Below are 14,408 nucleotides of genomic sequence, written 5' to 3'. Positions count from 1 at the left end.
TGCATAGTCTGAACCTCATAAGGCTAAATAGCCTTTTAAATCAGGGCAGGGATGTTTTGTGCTCTCATGTGAACAGGCCCTGCATGCACAGAAAGTACAGTAGATCAACCTCGGTCACTGCGGAAATACGTTGCGCTGCAGCCGCCCTAGCTCACTGTATACTGTTTCTATACCCCCATTCACTTCTATGGGAGAAATAGTGTAGAACAGCCTGTTTTCAAAATCCAGACCTACCCGGTCACCACAAAGACAAGTGGAATAATGTCTGAAGGGGCATCCTGGAGATATGTGTCATTCCACAGCTGGGACCAACATCTATCAAACTTTTATGACATATCATCATGGATATGCCATAAAGGTCTCAGATACAAATTCCCCTTTAACCAACTAGTGACAGAGCTATAGTATTTTTATGTCCTGCCACTGCAGGACATGCATGAAGGAAGATTAAGGAGTGATCTCCCTCCATAAATCACGGATATCAGCTGTTTCTTACAGCTGACACTCGGTGGCAACAGCCCCAATAAGCTGAGCGGCTCATCAGGGCTGTTAACCCTTTAAATGCTGCTGTCAATTCTGACAGGGCATTTAAATCCCCCGAACATACGCGCCACCCACAATTAGATTGCAGGGAGCCGTGCGGGTGTCATGGCAGACGGGGGCCTTCTGAAATGCCCCAGGGCTGTCATGGCAGAATTTCAAACAAACCATCCCCATGCAGTGGCTTGACAGACTGCCTGTCAGATTGCAGTATGATGTAATGCTGTGGCATTACATCATACTGCAGGAGCAATCAAAGCACTGCAAGTTGTTGTCCCCTCTGGGGACTAAAAATAAAGTAAAAATAAGATCAATAAAGTTTTGCTTATATTAAAAAAAAAGGAATACAAGTTTAAAAAACCCTTTTGCCATATTTATAATAAAAGAATCTAAATAATAAATAAAAAATACATATTTGGTACCGTTGCGTCTGTAAAAGTCCGATCTATGAAAGTAAAGCATTATTTACCCCGCACGGTGAACGTCGTCAGAAAAAAAAAAATAACAACAGAAATGCACTTTTTTGATTACCCTGTCTCCAAGAAAAAATGCAATAAAAAGCGATCAAAAGTTGTATGAATTTGAAAATGGTACCAACGCAAATACAAGACGTCCCGCAAAAAACGAGCTCTCATAAAACTATGTCAACAGTAAAATAAAAAAGTTATTGAGTGCAGAAGATGGTGGCAGAAAATAATATAAAAATTAAATATCTTTGAAAAAAATGTAAGTACTACAGCAAAAAAAAACTATATGTTTGATATCATAGTAATCGAACTGACCCACTGAATAAAGTTATCATGTCATTTTTGTTGCAGTTTGTGCACCGTAGAATCAAGACGAAAGATGGCGGAATGTTGTTTTTTTTTTCATTTTACTCCACTTAGAATTTTAAAAAAGTTTTTCAGTACATTATATGGTACATTAAATAGCACCATTGAAAAATACAACTCGTTCTGCAAAAAACAAACCCTCATACAGCGACGTCGGTGGATAAATAAAGGAGTTACGATTTTTTTGTGCACCAAGGGCTCTATAGACGTCTATGGCAGGTGGGCAAACGCACACTTAATATTCGTGCAAATGCGCAATACGCTGCACAATTCAGTGAAAATAAGAACACATCTGGATCTCATAAGGCTAAACAGACTTTTAAATCATGGCGGTAGGGGGGGTGCCGCATGAACTTGTGAACAGGCCCTGCATGCACAAAACGTACAGTATTATGCGCTGATACGCACACAAATCTACCTCATTCATGGTGCAAATGCGTCATGCTGAAGCGTGCGCAATTGCACATACGGCCATCTCTAGGGGCCCTAAATTCTCCTTTTCTGGATCTAAAATAAAGTATATTCAAAAGTGTCTGATTTATTGCAAAAAATTACTGTGACTATTCAGTCTGTCTAAGTGGGGCTTGCAGAAATGTATGTGGTTGTAAGTGAAGCAAACATATCAAGCTGAACAGAACTGATTTCCAGCTGTGAATATACTCATACAGATGCAGTCTACATAGACTTCAGTGTTATATTGTGCATATCACATACATACACAATTGGAATTTGTATTTAATGTATTATTAAATAATCCTCAATTTTTGTGCTCATTACAGTATAGAAAAGGCAAAATTACTAACAATCATGAAACAAATTGTAGACTAGTGATTACATCATATTGGGTATTGCAGTAGTGTTTGGCTAGTTTGGCCCTGCTATTGGGATATAATATGCTCTCATCAGTAAATGTATGATACAAGTGCAGTAAAATAATTATTTTGGCTGCCATAGGGCATTAGGTAACCACATATGTCACGTTTCCAATCTGTTAAAACATCTGTTGGAAGTGTCTGGTGCCTACTTCTAGAGAACAGTTCAGCTGGGACTTTAGATGCACTGGGTCTCTAGGGAAGCCAATGCTCTGAATACAGGCCAGGTAGTACTGCGAGCTTTATCACTGCACTGTCAATGTAGTAGCTTGTCTTTACAAATTGGTCATGCCATGCCAAAAGCTAAGCGGGTTGATTACTGTATGTATCCAATTATAGGAATATTTTTATGATAGAAAGCAAGTGTAAAAGAATTCGGTACTCCAATATAGTAATGCTGCTACAAAGTTTTTAGGAGACAGGCAATCCAAATTTAAATATTTTGGTCCATACAATCAAGGACCTTTTTTAAAGGCAATTGCTGCTGGTCATCAGGGAACACCCAAATAATATCGCTAGGTGTAAGTTTTAAGAAAATTACCACAGTTATGTAAGAAAGGTGCAATCATTAAAAATGTTTAATAAAATAAATTCCATAACAAAAGCTTTATATCAGCATCACTATACTGGAGTGCACAGTTCCTTCCTACATATCAGTAAGGCCTCATTCACGCGGGCGGGGTTTTCACACATAATAGACACATTAAAAAAAACCAATGGTTTCCTATAGAAGCCTTCAGATGAAGAAATTTTAGCCATGCAAAAAACTCGCACTTTCCAAAGATATGACGTACGTGGCTACAAAGCCTGAATCTAAGGTCCGTGCTGCGAGAAAAGATAGGACCTGACCTATTTTTGGTGTGAGCTGTGCAGGAGTTTCCATTGATTCCTATGGGAGCAGGAGTAAATAGAAACTCCAGCGCAGGAAAAGAAGATTGCAAGTCACTTTAGGAGGATTACTGCCGACCCAGGGAATTCCCAACTGCAGTAGCGCTGCTACACCCAGAAGCACATTTTAAATGGCCCACTGTAAACCCCTGTTAGTTCCCGCAGGGGTGAGGGGAAGCACCAAGGGTTACCTTAATCGTGGTGGGGACTTACAGGAATTTACAGCAGGACATTTAAAATGTGTTTCCCCAGCAGCAGGGGGCAATAGGGGACTCCCCCCACCTCTCTCCCCAAGGGATTTTTGTTTAAGGAATCCCTATGAGAAGTCCTAGGCCCCGCTTACTCTACCTGTGCTATGGGGATGTCCCTCAGGGATACCTGTAGCAGGGATAAAGAGAGCGGGACTATGGGGGATTGACTCATAGCAGGGGAAGAGAGAGAGTGGGGCTATGGGTTAATCTCCCATAGCCCCACTCTTTCTATCCCTGCAACGGGGAAATCCCAAAGCCCTGTGGGGCTTCATCTCTCTGGGCTCCTTCACACTGGCGAGAGCGATATTGGGCCATGATTCATGGTCCAATATCGCCCTCGCTATCGTTCTGAAAACCCTTGGATGCAATGCAATTTCACATGGAAACAGTCTCGCATCTCTGCGGTGGTTCCCTTCATCCCCACCACAGCTGTCATAGCCACGGTAGGGGCTCGTGATGTTCTCCCACTATCTTCAATGGGGCTGGCGCTGCTGCCGCTGGCCCTATTGAGAGCATGTGGAAAATCCTGGATGCAACAGCTTTGCATCGCTGCGGGACTGAAGGAACTCCCCGCTACAGCGGTCACAGCCACAGCAAGGGATTGCGATCTTCTCCTGGAGCAAATGCGCTTTAAGTGACACACTGCTGCAGTGAATGCGCAATTTTCACGCATATGAAGCACAGGTCTTCTTTAGGTGCAAAATTACCCCTTCACACGATTTTTAGTATATAGGCACAATTTTTTGTGTGCCTATACTGCGCAGCTAAAACCACGCTCCTGTGAGCGAGGCCTAGATGTAAATTGGACTCCTATTCTAGCACCCAGGGAACCACTGAATGCAGTTAGTCAGATATACTAGAAGTCGATTAGTAAGCTGTGGTTATAGTAACCAGCATGCCTTCTAGGTTTTGCCCAGACAACTACGGCCAGTCAAGGAATCTAAGGTGGATAGCGGTAGTTTTAATCTGTGGAGACTATCAGTACACATAGAATATAAAGAACTGCAGCCTAACAGGGAAACCTCTAATAGAAATATAGAAAACTGGCAGCAGAAAAAGATCATGTGGTCCATCCAATCTGCCCTTATACAGTATTATTTCCTGGTTAATGTCTCTCTTAGGATAGATCTATGCTTCTCCTAAGCATGCTTGAATTCATTTAGATTTGATTTTCCAACCACGTCTGCTGGAAGTTTGTTCCAGGCATCTACTACTTTCAATAAGAAACAAAATTCCTGACACTGCTACTGATTCCCCCCCCCCCCCCCCTCCAACTAATCTCAGATTGTGTCCCCTTGCTCAAATGTTTAGCTTCCTAAAAAAAAGAACACATCTCTCCAGAACCTTATTTATACCTTTAGCATATATAAAAGGTTTTACCGTTTTCACCTTCTGCGCTATACAAATTTAGCTCCTTTTTTTCTTTCCTGATAAATGTCTTGTTCTTGAGACCTTCCACCATTATTTAGCCCGTCTTTGGACTTACTCTATTTTATCAATGTGTTTCTGTAGATGAGGTCTCCAGAACTGAACTCGGCACTCCAGACGTGTTCTCACAGAGCTCTATACAGTGGGATCACAATCTCTTTCTACTGGTTATACTTTTAATAGAACCTCTGTAAAATGCTCTGACAGCTATTAAGTGATATATCTTCGACTTGCAATTTACTCTTCTAGACATAGATTGTCATCGTACAGTATCTGTAAATACAGATCGACTATGGAGGACATGAGGTTGAAAAGTCTGTGAAAGACAAACATGTACATAGACTGCATTGCAGATGTGAACAAGACCCTTCTCCACAGTATAAGGGACCTTTCACACATGCAAAACATTTCTGAGAGATGCACCAAAGAGCAGCTTCAGATGAGCATATTGCAAGATATGCTCATTCCTGTGCAACTTTTTTTGCGCAGTGAAAGAGGGTACTTTGCGTGTGTTCTTGCGCACAATACTTTACTTTTCACAGGCACCACTACCATAGTTCAAATGAGCGAGGGAATTACCCCCACCCTGATTTAAATAGCTTTTAAGCCAAAAGAGGTGCTGGTGTGGGCGGGTTTGTGCAGAGTATTGCACATACATTTCTGCACCTCCCATAGACCTCTATGGCACTCTTTGGTGCAGAAAATAGAGCAGGTCCTATCTTCTATACATATTGCGGAAATATTCAGCACGTGTGAAAGGTCCCTAGGGAGGGGACTGGCTCTTTATGCAGTACATCCATATTGGAGTTCTTTTGGTGACCTCCACAATATATCTTTAAGACAGAATCCACACTTACCGCATGTGCAAGTTGCATCTGAGAGGTTCAGGTGCAACTCACATCAGCCAACACATGGACACTTGTTTGCGTGCTGTCCAACTCATATTGACACAGTATAGAGACATGCATTAGCATGTACTATTCCTTGACTGTCATATGGACAGTCTTTTCTTGGGGACCATTGGAGCCTATAATGGGGGCCACATGCTGCCTGTGAATTAACACTGACAGCACACTGACCCAAATATGCTAATGAGCCCAAATATGCTTTAAGGGATTTGTGTATGTGTACAGTTTACTTATTTTTCATCATTACCAAATTTCAAGTAACACACCTTACAGCTTATAAAAACTAAGCAGAATTGACACATGAAGCCAGCTCTCTAGAAAATCATTTTACTTTTAGGATTTATTCATATACAGTTGAACACAGTGATACTTGACAGTGATTGTCCTTATCAATGCAAGGAGCAGTAAATAAATAGCCTTGGTACAGGTATTATCAATTCTTGTTAAAGGGAAACTCATCCGATTAATCATAACACCTCTTCACCTGAATGAATGTTGTTCTCTGCTAACCAGCCTGGCAGTGAGTTTGAGCTATAAATTGGCATAGCAGAAAGTCAGTGTCTATTGTTATCAAATCAGTTATAGTTCTAATTCATATTGACAGTACCATAAAAACAAGGCAGTGATCACATATAGGCAGCACAACAACAGAACTAAGTCAGTAGAAGTGCACTGGCATTAATTGCACTTGGAACCCAACAGAAATAAATACCGTTAGCAAATACTATCTTTTTCATGGAAAAAATATAATACATATATACATTTACATGTAAACGAACGAAGACCCCCACAGTAGTATACTGGCATCAAGTCCAAAGGTTTATAGAGTGACTAGAAGGATTGTATCAGGCTTTAGTTCTGCGGAGGTCTGCATAGGTTCTCATGAGCAAGTCAAGTGCAAATAGTTCTGTAAACTTCCAGGACAAGACCTTATGCCCAGTGACTTATCCAGAGTGTTTGGGCACCCATGTAAACTTCCAACCACCTTCAATGTCCCTTCTGACGAATGCCTGGCCATTAGAAAAGCTGTGGGTCTTCACATTACAATGAGGGTTCAAGGATGTGGAAAAGGCAACTTCTGTTTTATTGGGAGAAACCTCAGGAGTGTAGTAAATTGGTGAGTCAAAGGGAGTTACTGGATCACTGCTTGGCAGAGAAGCAGGAGAGAAGTCTGGAAGAGAAGGAGAATCATAGCTGCAGGTACTCCCAGCTTGGCTTTGTACAGGGGTCATGTGGATTGTGCTGTATCCAGAAGAAGGAGATCCTTGTGTAGTGTCATAGATTGTTTCTGATAGGCTATTGAGAAGTTCTGTAGAAATGGCACTGTAGTTAGCTGTAGCAGAATCATCTATAGTGTTGATGTCTTTCAGTCCAAGAGTTTGCAAAACCCATTTTTCTATGGAAGGACTGGTCTGCTCCTTGCAGGTAGCGACATCACCGAAAAGGATTCTTTTAGCCTTCTTAGCTGAGATCTCAGGAGAAGCAAGGCTGCTTGCTTTGCATTTTCTCTTCAATGATGCTGCAAGACCACTTTTCGACAGCAACTTCTGTAAGATAAAGACATAGCAGTCTAACATTATACACAATCAGGCCAATTTAACAGGACAGTACTTTAGTCAGTATTTTACATCAATATTGGTAAAGCCAAAACAGGAATGGGTTCAGTAAGCAAGAGAGGTGAAAATCTTTACTTTAGGCCTCCTTCACACAACTGTATGCATTTTTACATTCACCCATACACATCGTATAAATAAGGATTTGACTCAATCGAGTCCCAATCTTTACTTGTGTATTTCAAACCATTCACACAGGGGCACTGCTGCGTGAATGTTAAATAATATGCAGAAGCGATGGCAAGCAAAGATAAAAAAAAAAAAAGCTTGGAATGGCCAATAATGCTTAATTAGGGCTAGCTGCCTTCTTTTCCCACTGCTGTACACAAGGTAACTACCTCCCCCCCCCCACCCCGCACTTTTTTTCCAGCTTCCATAGAAGTCTATAGGAGCTTGAAGCATATCACGTGAAAGACAGGACAAGACCTATCTTTCCACGCGGCGTATAAAACCATCAACCAAAGACGGCCATGTAGGTGCTATTTTTCCACGCAGGAGAAATTAAAAAAAATAAATAAAATCTTTTACACACACACACACACACACTTGAATGAACCCAGTAAAATCCAATGCTTCGCATGGTCACGTTTTAAGTGCGATTTCTTTTTTCGTGGCGAAATACTTGGGTAGATACAGTCATCTGAATAAGCCCTTAGGCTAGATTTACATGGGCAAGTGCAATATCAGTCTGAAATACTGCCATGTGAGTGTAGCCTTAAACTTGAGTTTTGAGACAATAGTAGCTGCTAAATGCATTAACAATTCATGACCTAAAGTTGTGTATATGACCAGTAGAACTACAAGTTCCAGTATCACTTAGATTGTCCTTATTTGCATAGTAGTTATATTACAAGCCTGACATTCCAGCACACTGACAATAGAGCAGCAGGTACGTGTCTACCTAGAGCCAAGCACCGCAGGGGATCCAGCAGAGGTACAGGTGCAATTTGCACCTACAAACAATTGAAGACACAAGTAATAGATCACAGTGAGAGTCAGGGCAAGGTTTAACACTTGATTATTGCTGACAACAGAATGGCCACTGCCGATTGTACAGCAAGCAAATCAGCATAGGAGAGAGATTTACTACCATTACAAGTGCCATGTCCCCTTATCTCAGGTGATTCCTATCTACCTAGAATACAGTGTTCATCACTTTATCTAGCAAGTAACTTCCAGCTTTGCTGATAAGCAGCTATTCCTGTTCAATGAGGAAGGGGATTAGTGTGAAGTCAGGAAACCAGTAGCCGAATGACAGTTACACACCTTGGTCTTTTCTTCCAAGCATTTTACAAAAGTGGAGTTCAGGTACTGCTTCAATTTGTTATTCTCCTCGTGCAGCCGGGCCAGCTCCTCTTCCCTTTGTACTAGAGTATCCTGGAGCTGTGCGAGAGATCACAGGTAAGATGCAAGGTCCATAAAACTGGATACATTAAGCAATGAGAGCTATACAAAGTATCTCTGTTCTCTTCTCGCTACTACTTGCTGCAGCTCTTTCAGTTTCGCACGATCGCTGAACTTTGCAGAATACATTGTGTGAAGACTGTATCCACAATTAACCCAGTAAATGCCTGTTACTAAGGACAACCCCCAATGCTTACCTGTTTGTTTGTGAACATCTGATTAGACAGCTGATCTCCCCAGAAGTAGTCATCTTGAACAGTGCACCCATTATACGACTGCCCTGCAATGACAATACATGCAAAGAACAATTGCATTACAGGACTGAAGTGCAAAAAAGAGTAGAAAATAATCACTATTGAGAATGAAGCTACCTACATAAGATGCAGGAGCATAAAGACTGGACTTACCGTGGGATTGTGGACCTTGGTTGCTTGATGTGTTGTCCAGGAGACCAGAAGCCCAGAGAGAGACCCAAGTATCCTTGGTAACATCAACACTGGTCGTTGACGTTGAGGAGAAGTATGGGCAATCATAGCCCTGACCCCCTGCAAAGTACTGGTCTTGGCAAGCCAGAATGGTGTTCTGTAGAAGTAACACAGGAGGAGAACTCTATTAGATATGGCAGAATTACACTTTTGTGCTGCAACAAAGACTACAGTCTTCATGGGAGGTAAAGCCAGATTCTCTGCAGCTATTGAGCAGATATTACCCTGCTGGAAATGAAGGCTCAACTGTGTGAATGGAGATTTAGATCAGCTGATAATTTACTTCCACCTCAAGTACAGACAGCACATGCCAAAACACTGGGCACCTATCTGTAGAATCTATATCATTAGACAGGAAGAGCTGTCCTTGGAGCAAGACACATGCACTGACAATCTGCAGATAATACAGAGGACTAGAAACAAATAGTAATTATAGCCTAATCCACGATCTGATCTGTGATACAAGGTTCTTAGAAGAACACGGCCAGGTACATGCCAGGTAGTTGACGTTAAAAAAAGCTACTGATCACATAGAATCCAGCATCACAACTTCTTCAGCAGATCTGGAAAAGCAATTCACAATCCAGTGGAGAGGGATATCCCCTGCTATAGCCAGGAGCAGAGCAGTCACTTACCATCTTGGAGCTTGAATGACAATTTGCAGACACGTTTTCTTTAAAGACCCACTGAGCTTTAAATGGGAGTGGGGTAAGGCAGAAAGAGGCAGTCCTAATCCAAGGCAGCTTCAGCAACGCCCCTGGATTTTCTAAAACCACCAGTCTGATTTAGTGCCAAATTGTCATATATATGACATCAGCAAACTCATAATGTACATATCAAAGCCATCCACCCCCATACATGAATATGCAATGTAAACCCACCCCACACTGGACTCCCATTATATGCCATCTCTTATCAGCATCACAAGTGCTGAATAAAGAGCTTTGTACCTAATAAATTATCTGTACATTATGTGTACACACACACACACACACACACACACACACACACACATATATATATATATATATATATATATATATATATAATTTTTTTGTGGGGAGATGTGTGGTTTTATGTTACTTTGTAAGTGTAATTTACACCTGTATTATTACTTTATGAAAATAATCCTCAAACAGGTAACTTTGTACTTGGTACTACAATCACCATGCATAGAATACATAAATAAATAATCTGCTACATTTAAACTCATCCAGGATATACAACTGAGACTACTACACCCATCCAGAGAACTAGTTTGGGGGAAATAATTAATTTATGAGCTTGATTTTCAGATGAAGTATATCTGAGTATTACTGTACAATTTATGGATTACGCCTGTGTTATGTAGTATCCACAAATCTGATGAAGTAACCTGACCTGCTGAATATAACAACCTGTGGACAGTGCTGGATAATGAGGAAGAAGACAGAATGACATATGGATATGTTATTTTATTTCACCCATGAGGGCACTTTATACTGTTAACCCATTATGGAAGCTGAATATCTCCTTAATTGAACAAATTGCATCCATTTCTGTCTATCTATCTATCTATCTATCTATCTATCTATCTATCTATCTATCTATCTATCTATCTATCTATCTATCTATCTCATATCTATCTATCTATCTATCTATCTATCTATCTATCTATCTATCTATCTATCTATCTGTCTGTCTGTCTGTCCTATTGTGACTACTTGTCATGTCCTTATAAAAATTAAACACTTTCTTAGGACTCCTTCACATATTTGCAACGCGCATTATGCATGTAACTTTTGCACATGTAATACTCACAGAATAGAACCCCTTGTGTATTCACTGTGTATTTGTGCTGCATATAAATGGGCTTGTCTGTGTTCTTTTTTGTGTGTATTCGTGCACACGAAAACATGCTGGCGTTGTCACGTAAATCCATGTGAATTAATCCATAGGGTCCTATGAGACAGAACGATTCATTAAAAAATTAGCAATAGCAAACGATAATTTCTGGGTCCTTAAAGGGGTTGTCCCGCGAAACAAAGTTGGGGTATACACTTCTGTATGGCCATATTAATGCACTTTGTAATGTACATCGTGCATTAATTATGAGCCATACAGAAGTTATTCACTTACCTGTTCCGTTGCTAGCGTCCTCGTCTCCATGGTGCCGTCTAATTTTCAGCGTCTAATCATCCGATTAGACGCGCTTGCGCAGTCCGGTCTTCTCCGTGTTGAATGGAGCTGCTCGTGCTGGAGAGCTGCTCCTCGTAGCTCCGCCCTGTCACGTGTGCCGATTCCAGCCAATCAGGAGGCTGGAATCGGCAATAAACCGCACAGAAGACCTGCGGTCCACCGAGGGTGAAGATCCCGGCGGCCATCTTCGCAAGGTAAGTAAGAAGTCACCGGAGCGCAGGGATTCGGGTAAGTACTATCCGTTTTTTTTTTTCAACACATGCATCGGGTTTGTCTCGCGCCGAACGGGGGGGCTATTGAAAAAAAAAAAAACCCGTTTCGGCGCGGGACAACCCCTTTAAGGATTCTTTTACATCAAATGATTTTTCATTTGAACAGGCCAACGATGTTTCTGCCTGTATAAACAGGAAGCTCAAACAAACAAGCTAACTCTGATGTCATTTGCTCGTTTGCTCATTCAAACAATAACCATTTCATGTAAAAGGACCCGTGGGCTGCATTCCCACGAATGTATATCGGCTCGGTTTTCACGCCGAGCCGATATATGTTGTCCTCATGTGCAGGGGGGGGGGGAGGATGGAAGAGCCAGGAGCAGGAACTGAGCTCCCGCCCCCTCTCTGCCTCCTCTCTGCCCCTCTGCACTATTTGCAATGAAAGGAGGCTGGACGGGGGCGGGGCTAATTAGCGAAACTTAGCGATATACGTTCGTGGGAATGCAGCCTTAGGCTTCACATCGGTGAGAAAATCACGCGAGATTTGTGTGTTGCAAGACGCAGAAATCTCGCACGAATATAAACCCCATTCTTTTGAATGGTGGCATACACATGAGCGATGTTTTCCTGTATCACAATGCGGGAAGCAAATCGCGGCATGTTCTATCTTAGTGCATGCTCTCTTATTGCATTTCCCATTGTCAGCAATGGGACCAGCGGCAGCAGCTCACCAGATGCTGAGTGACGCAGTGCGATTTGATGGTGGCGGAGAATCGCTTCCTCCCAAAAGTGATATGAGGCAGTTTTGAAACAAAAATGCCTCGCATCTCTGGGGAAATCACATGTTGACAAGTGCAAAATCTGGCTGGGATTCACAGGATGATATTGCGCTTTCCCATAAATTAGCCTGAGACCTTATTTACATGACCTTATTTACGCAGCTATTAGGCTGGGATTCATGTAAAAAAAATGTAAAAAAAAATTGCACAAAAATTGCAACCATCTGAACCATTGGATTCCAATGTATTCATTCAGCTGAACGATTTTTTGCGCGCATTAACAAAATCACACTGGGACAAAAAGCACATAGGCAACAGTTGTTGGTCGTGATTTTATACGCTGTGTGAGAAGACATGTCTTGCCCTATCTTTTGCCAAAATACAGAGGAAGCTCCCATAGACTTCAATTGAAGTTAGAAAAAAAGGGAGGGGGAGGGAGCTACCCTGCATACAACGCTGGGAAAAGAACACAGCTGGCCCGATTTAAGCATTATGGGTAATTCCGAGAATTTTGCAGCGATCAATGGTTTCCACACTTTTGCGTATAATTTAATATTTATGCAGTGGCCTGTGTGAACGGCATGAAATATACGATCACGGCAATTATTCATTAATGTGATTATTCGCATATGGTCGTGTGAAGGAGGCCTGAATGTGAGTCAACAACTGAATTAGGAATGATAATCATTCACTTTTTGTTCATCATTCATTTTAAACAGGCATAAAAATCATTGTTTGCTTGTTTACTTATCGTTCAATTTAAAAGGCACTCATTCAGTCCCTGTGCTCGCTTAGGTCTCCTTCACACGACCGCATGTTTGTCACAATTCACCTGTATGCGCCATATAATCGCATGAATGAATAATTGCCGCAATTGAGTCCTGATAAGAGATGAGCGAGTATACTCGCTAAGGCCAATTACTCGATCGAGCATTGCCCTTAGCGAGTACCTGCCCGCTCGGAAGAAAAGGTTCGGCTGCCGGCGACAGGTGGGGAGCGGAGGGGGAGAACGGGGAGGAATAGAGGGGAGATCTCTCTTTCCCTTTCTCCCCACCGCTCCCCCCTGCTCACTGCCACAACTCACCTCTCACCCGCGTCGGCAGCCGAACCTTTTCTTCCGAGCGGGCAGGTACTCGCTAAGGACAATGCTCGATCGAGTAATTGTCCTTAGCGAGTATGCTCACTCATCTCTAGTCCTGATCTTAATTAGTATATTTCTTGCCATTCATATGGGCCGCTGCTGTGTATTGGCAAAAAAAATACGCAGAAGCGTGGAAAACCATCAATTGCTGTAAAATGCTCTGAATGACCAATACTAGTTAAATTGGGCCAGCTGTGTTCTTTTCCCAGCATTGTACACAGGGTAACTCCCTCCCTCTCCCTTTTTTTCCAGCTTACATTGAAGTCAATGGGAGCTTCCTACGTATCTCGGCAAAAGATAGGGCAAGACCTATGTTTTGTCGTGGCATATAAAATTGGTGACCGAAAATGGTTGTGTATGTGCTATTTTTCCACATGGGCTTCATGTATATAACCGAGACATAAAGGGGCACCTTTATCCTCTGGCTTGCCCCAGAATTGTGTTGTCAAGAAGTTACAATTTTGCTGCAAATGAAAAAAACTTGCCTTTTTGAAGGTTTAAGCTGGCCGCTAACATTTTTTTCAAAAGCTTTAGATGACGTGGCCGAAGACAGCACATCCCATTTACTGTCATTTATGCTGAAACTAACGTAAATTATAGCTGAAACATACACCAACTCCTAACTGACTTACACTGTGCCCCCATAGATGCAGTAAGTGTATTAAGAAACTCGCACCTCTTAATACATTTGGCGTACTTCCTGCCGATCTAAACACAAGACTAAGTAAATATGCCCAAAATTGCTTTCATTTGCACCTGATCTAGAAAAGTGATGGATAGATTCTGATTGGTTGCATAGGCATGTGCTCCAGTTTTTGTCTGTGACAGGTTGCTAGTAGAGTAGAGTGTTTTTATTATGTGTGTTAAATGTTGTTA

General features: G+C 41.8%; 1 protein-coding gene across 1 annotated transcript; it reads right to left on the bottom strand.

Moving 5' to 3' along the window:
* Positions 1-6,038: 6,038 nt before the first annotated feature.
* On the bottom strand, positions 6,039-9,908 carry GMNC (geminin coiled-coil domain containing). The gene is made up of 5 exons (XM_066602068.1): positions 9,858-9,908; positions 9,145-9,319; positions 8,935-9,017; positions 8,600-8,716; positions 6,039-7,267 (listed from the first exon to the last, which is right to left on the bottom strand). The coding sequence occupies exons 1-5, from the start codon at positions 9,858-9,860 to the stop codon at positions 6,665-6,667; spliced, it is 981 nt and encodes a 326-aa protein (XP_066458165.1). The 5' UTR covers positions 9,861-9,908; the 3' UTR covers positions 6,039-6,664.
* Positions 9,909-14,408: the final 4,500 nt, after the last annotated feature.

This window comes from Eleutherodactylus coqui, chromosome 1 (assembly GCF_035609145.1).
Source record: "Eleutherodactylus coqui strain aEleCoq1 chromosome 1, aEleCoq1.hap1, whole genome shotgun sequence".
Lineage (NCBI taxonomy): Eukaryota > Metazoa > Chordata > Amphibia > Anura > Eleutherodactylidae > Eleutherodactylus > Eleutherodactylus coqui.
This window is presented reverse-complemented; position numbering and strand designations above follow the sequence as displayed.

Coding starts and splice junctions, on each gene's coding strand:
- GMNC (XM_066602068.1), bottom strand. Junction 9,018..9,144: donor CCAAGGTCCACAATCCCACG/GTAAGTCCAGTC, acceptor TTGTCATTGCAG/GGCAGTCGTATAATGGGTGC. Junction 7,268..8,599: donor GCTTGGAAGAAAAGACCAAG/GTGTGTAACTGT, acceptor TTTATCTTACAG/AAGTTGCTGTCGAAAAGTGG.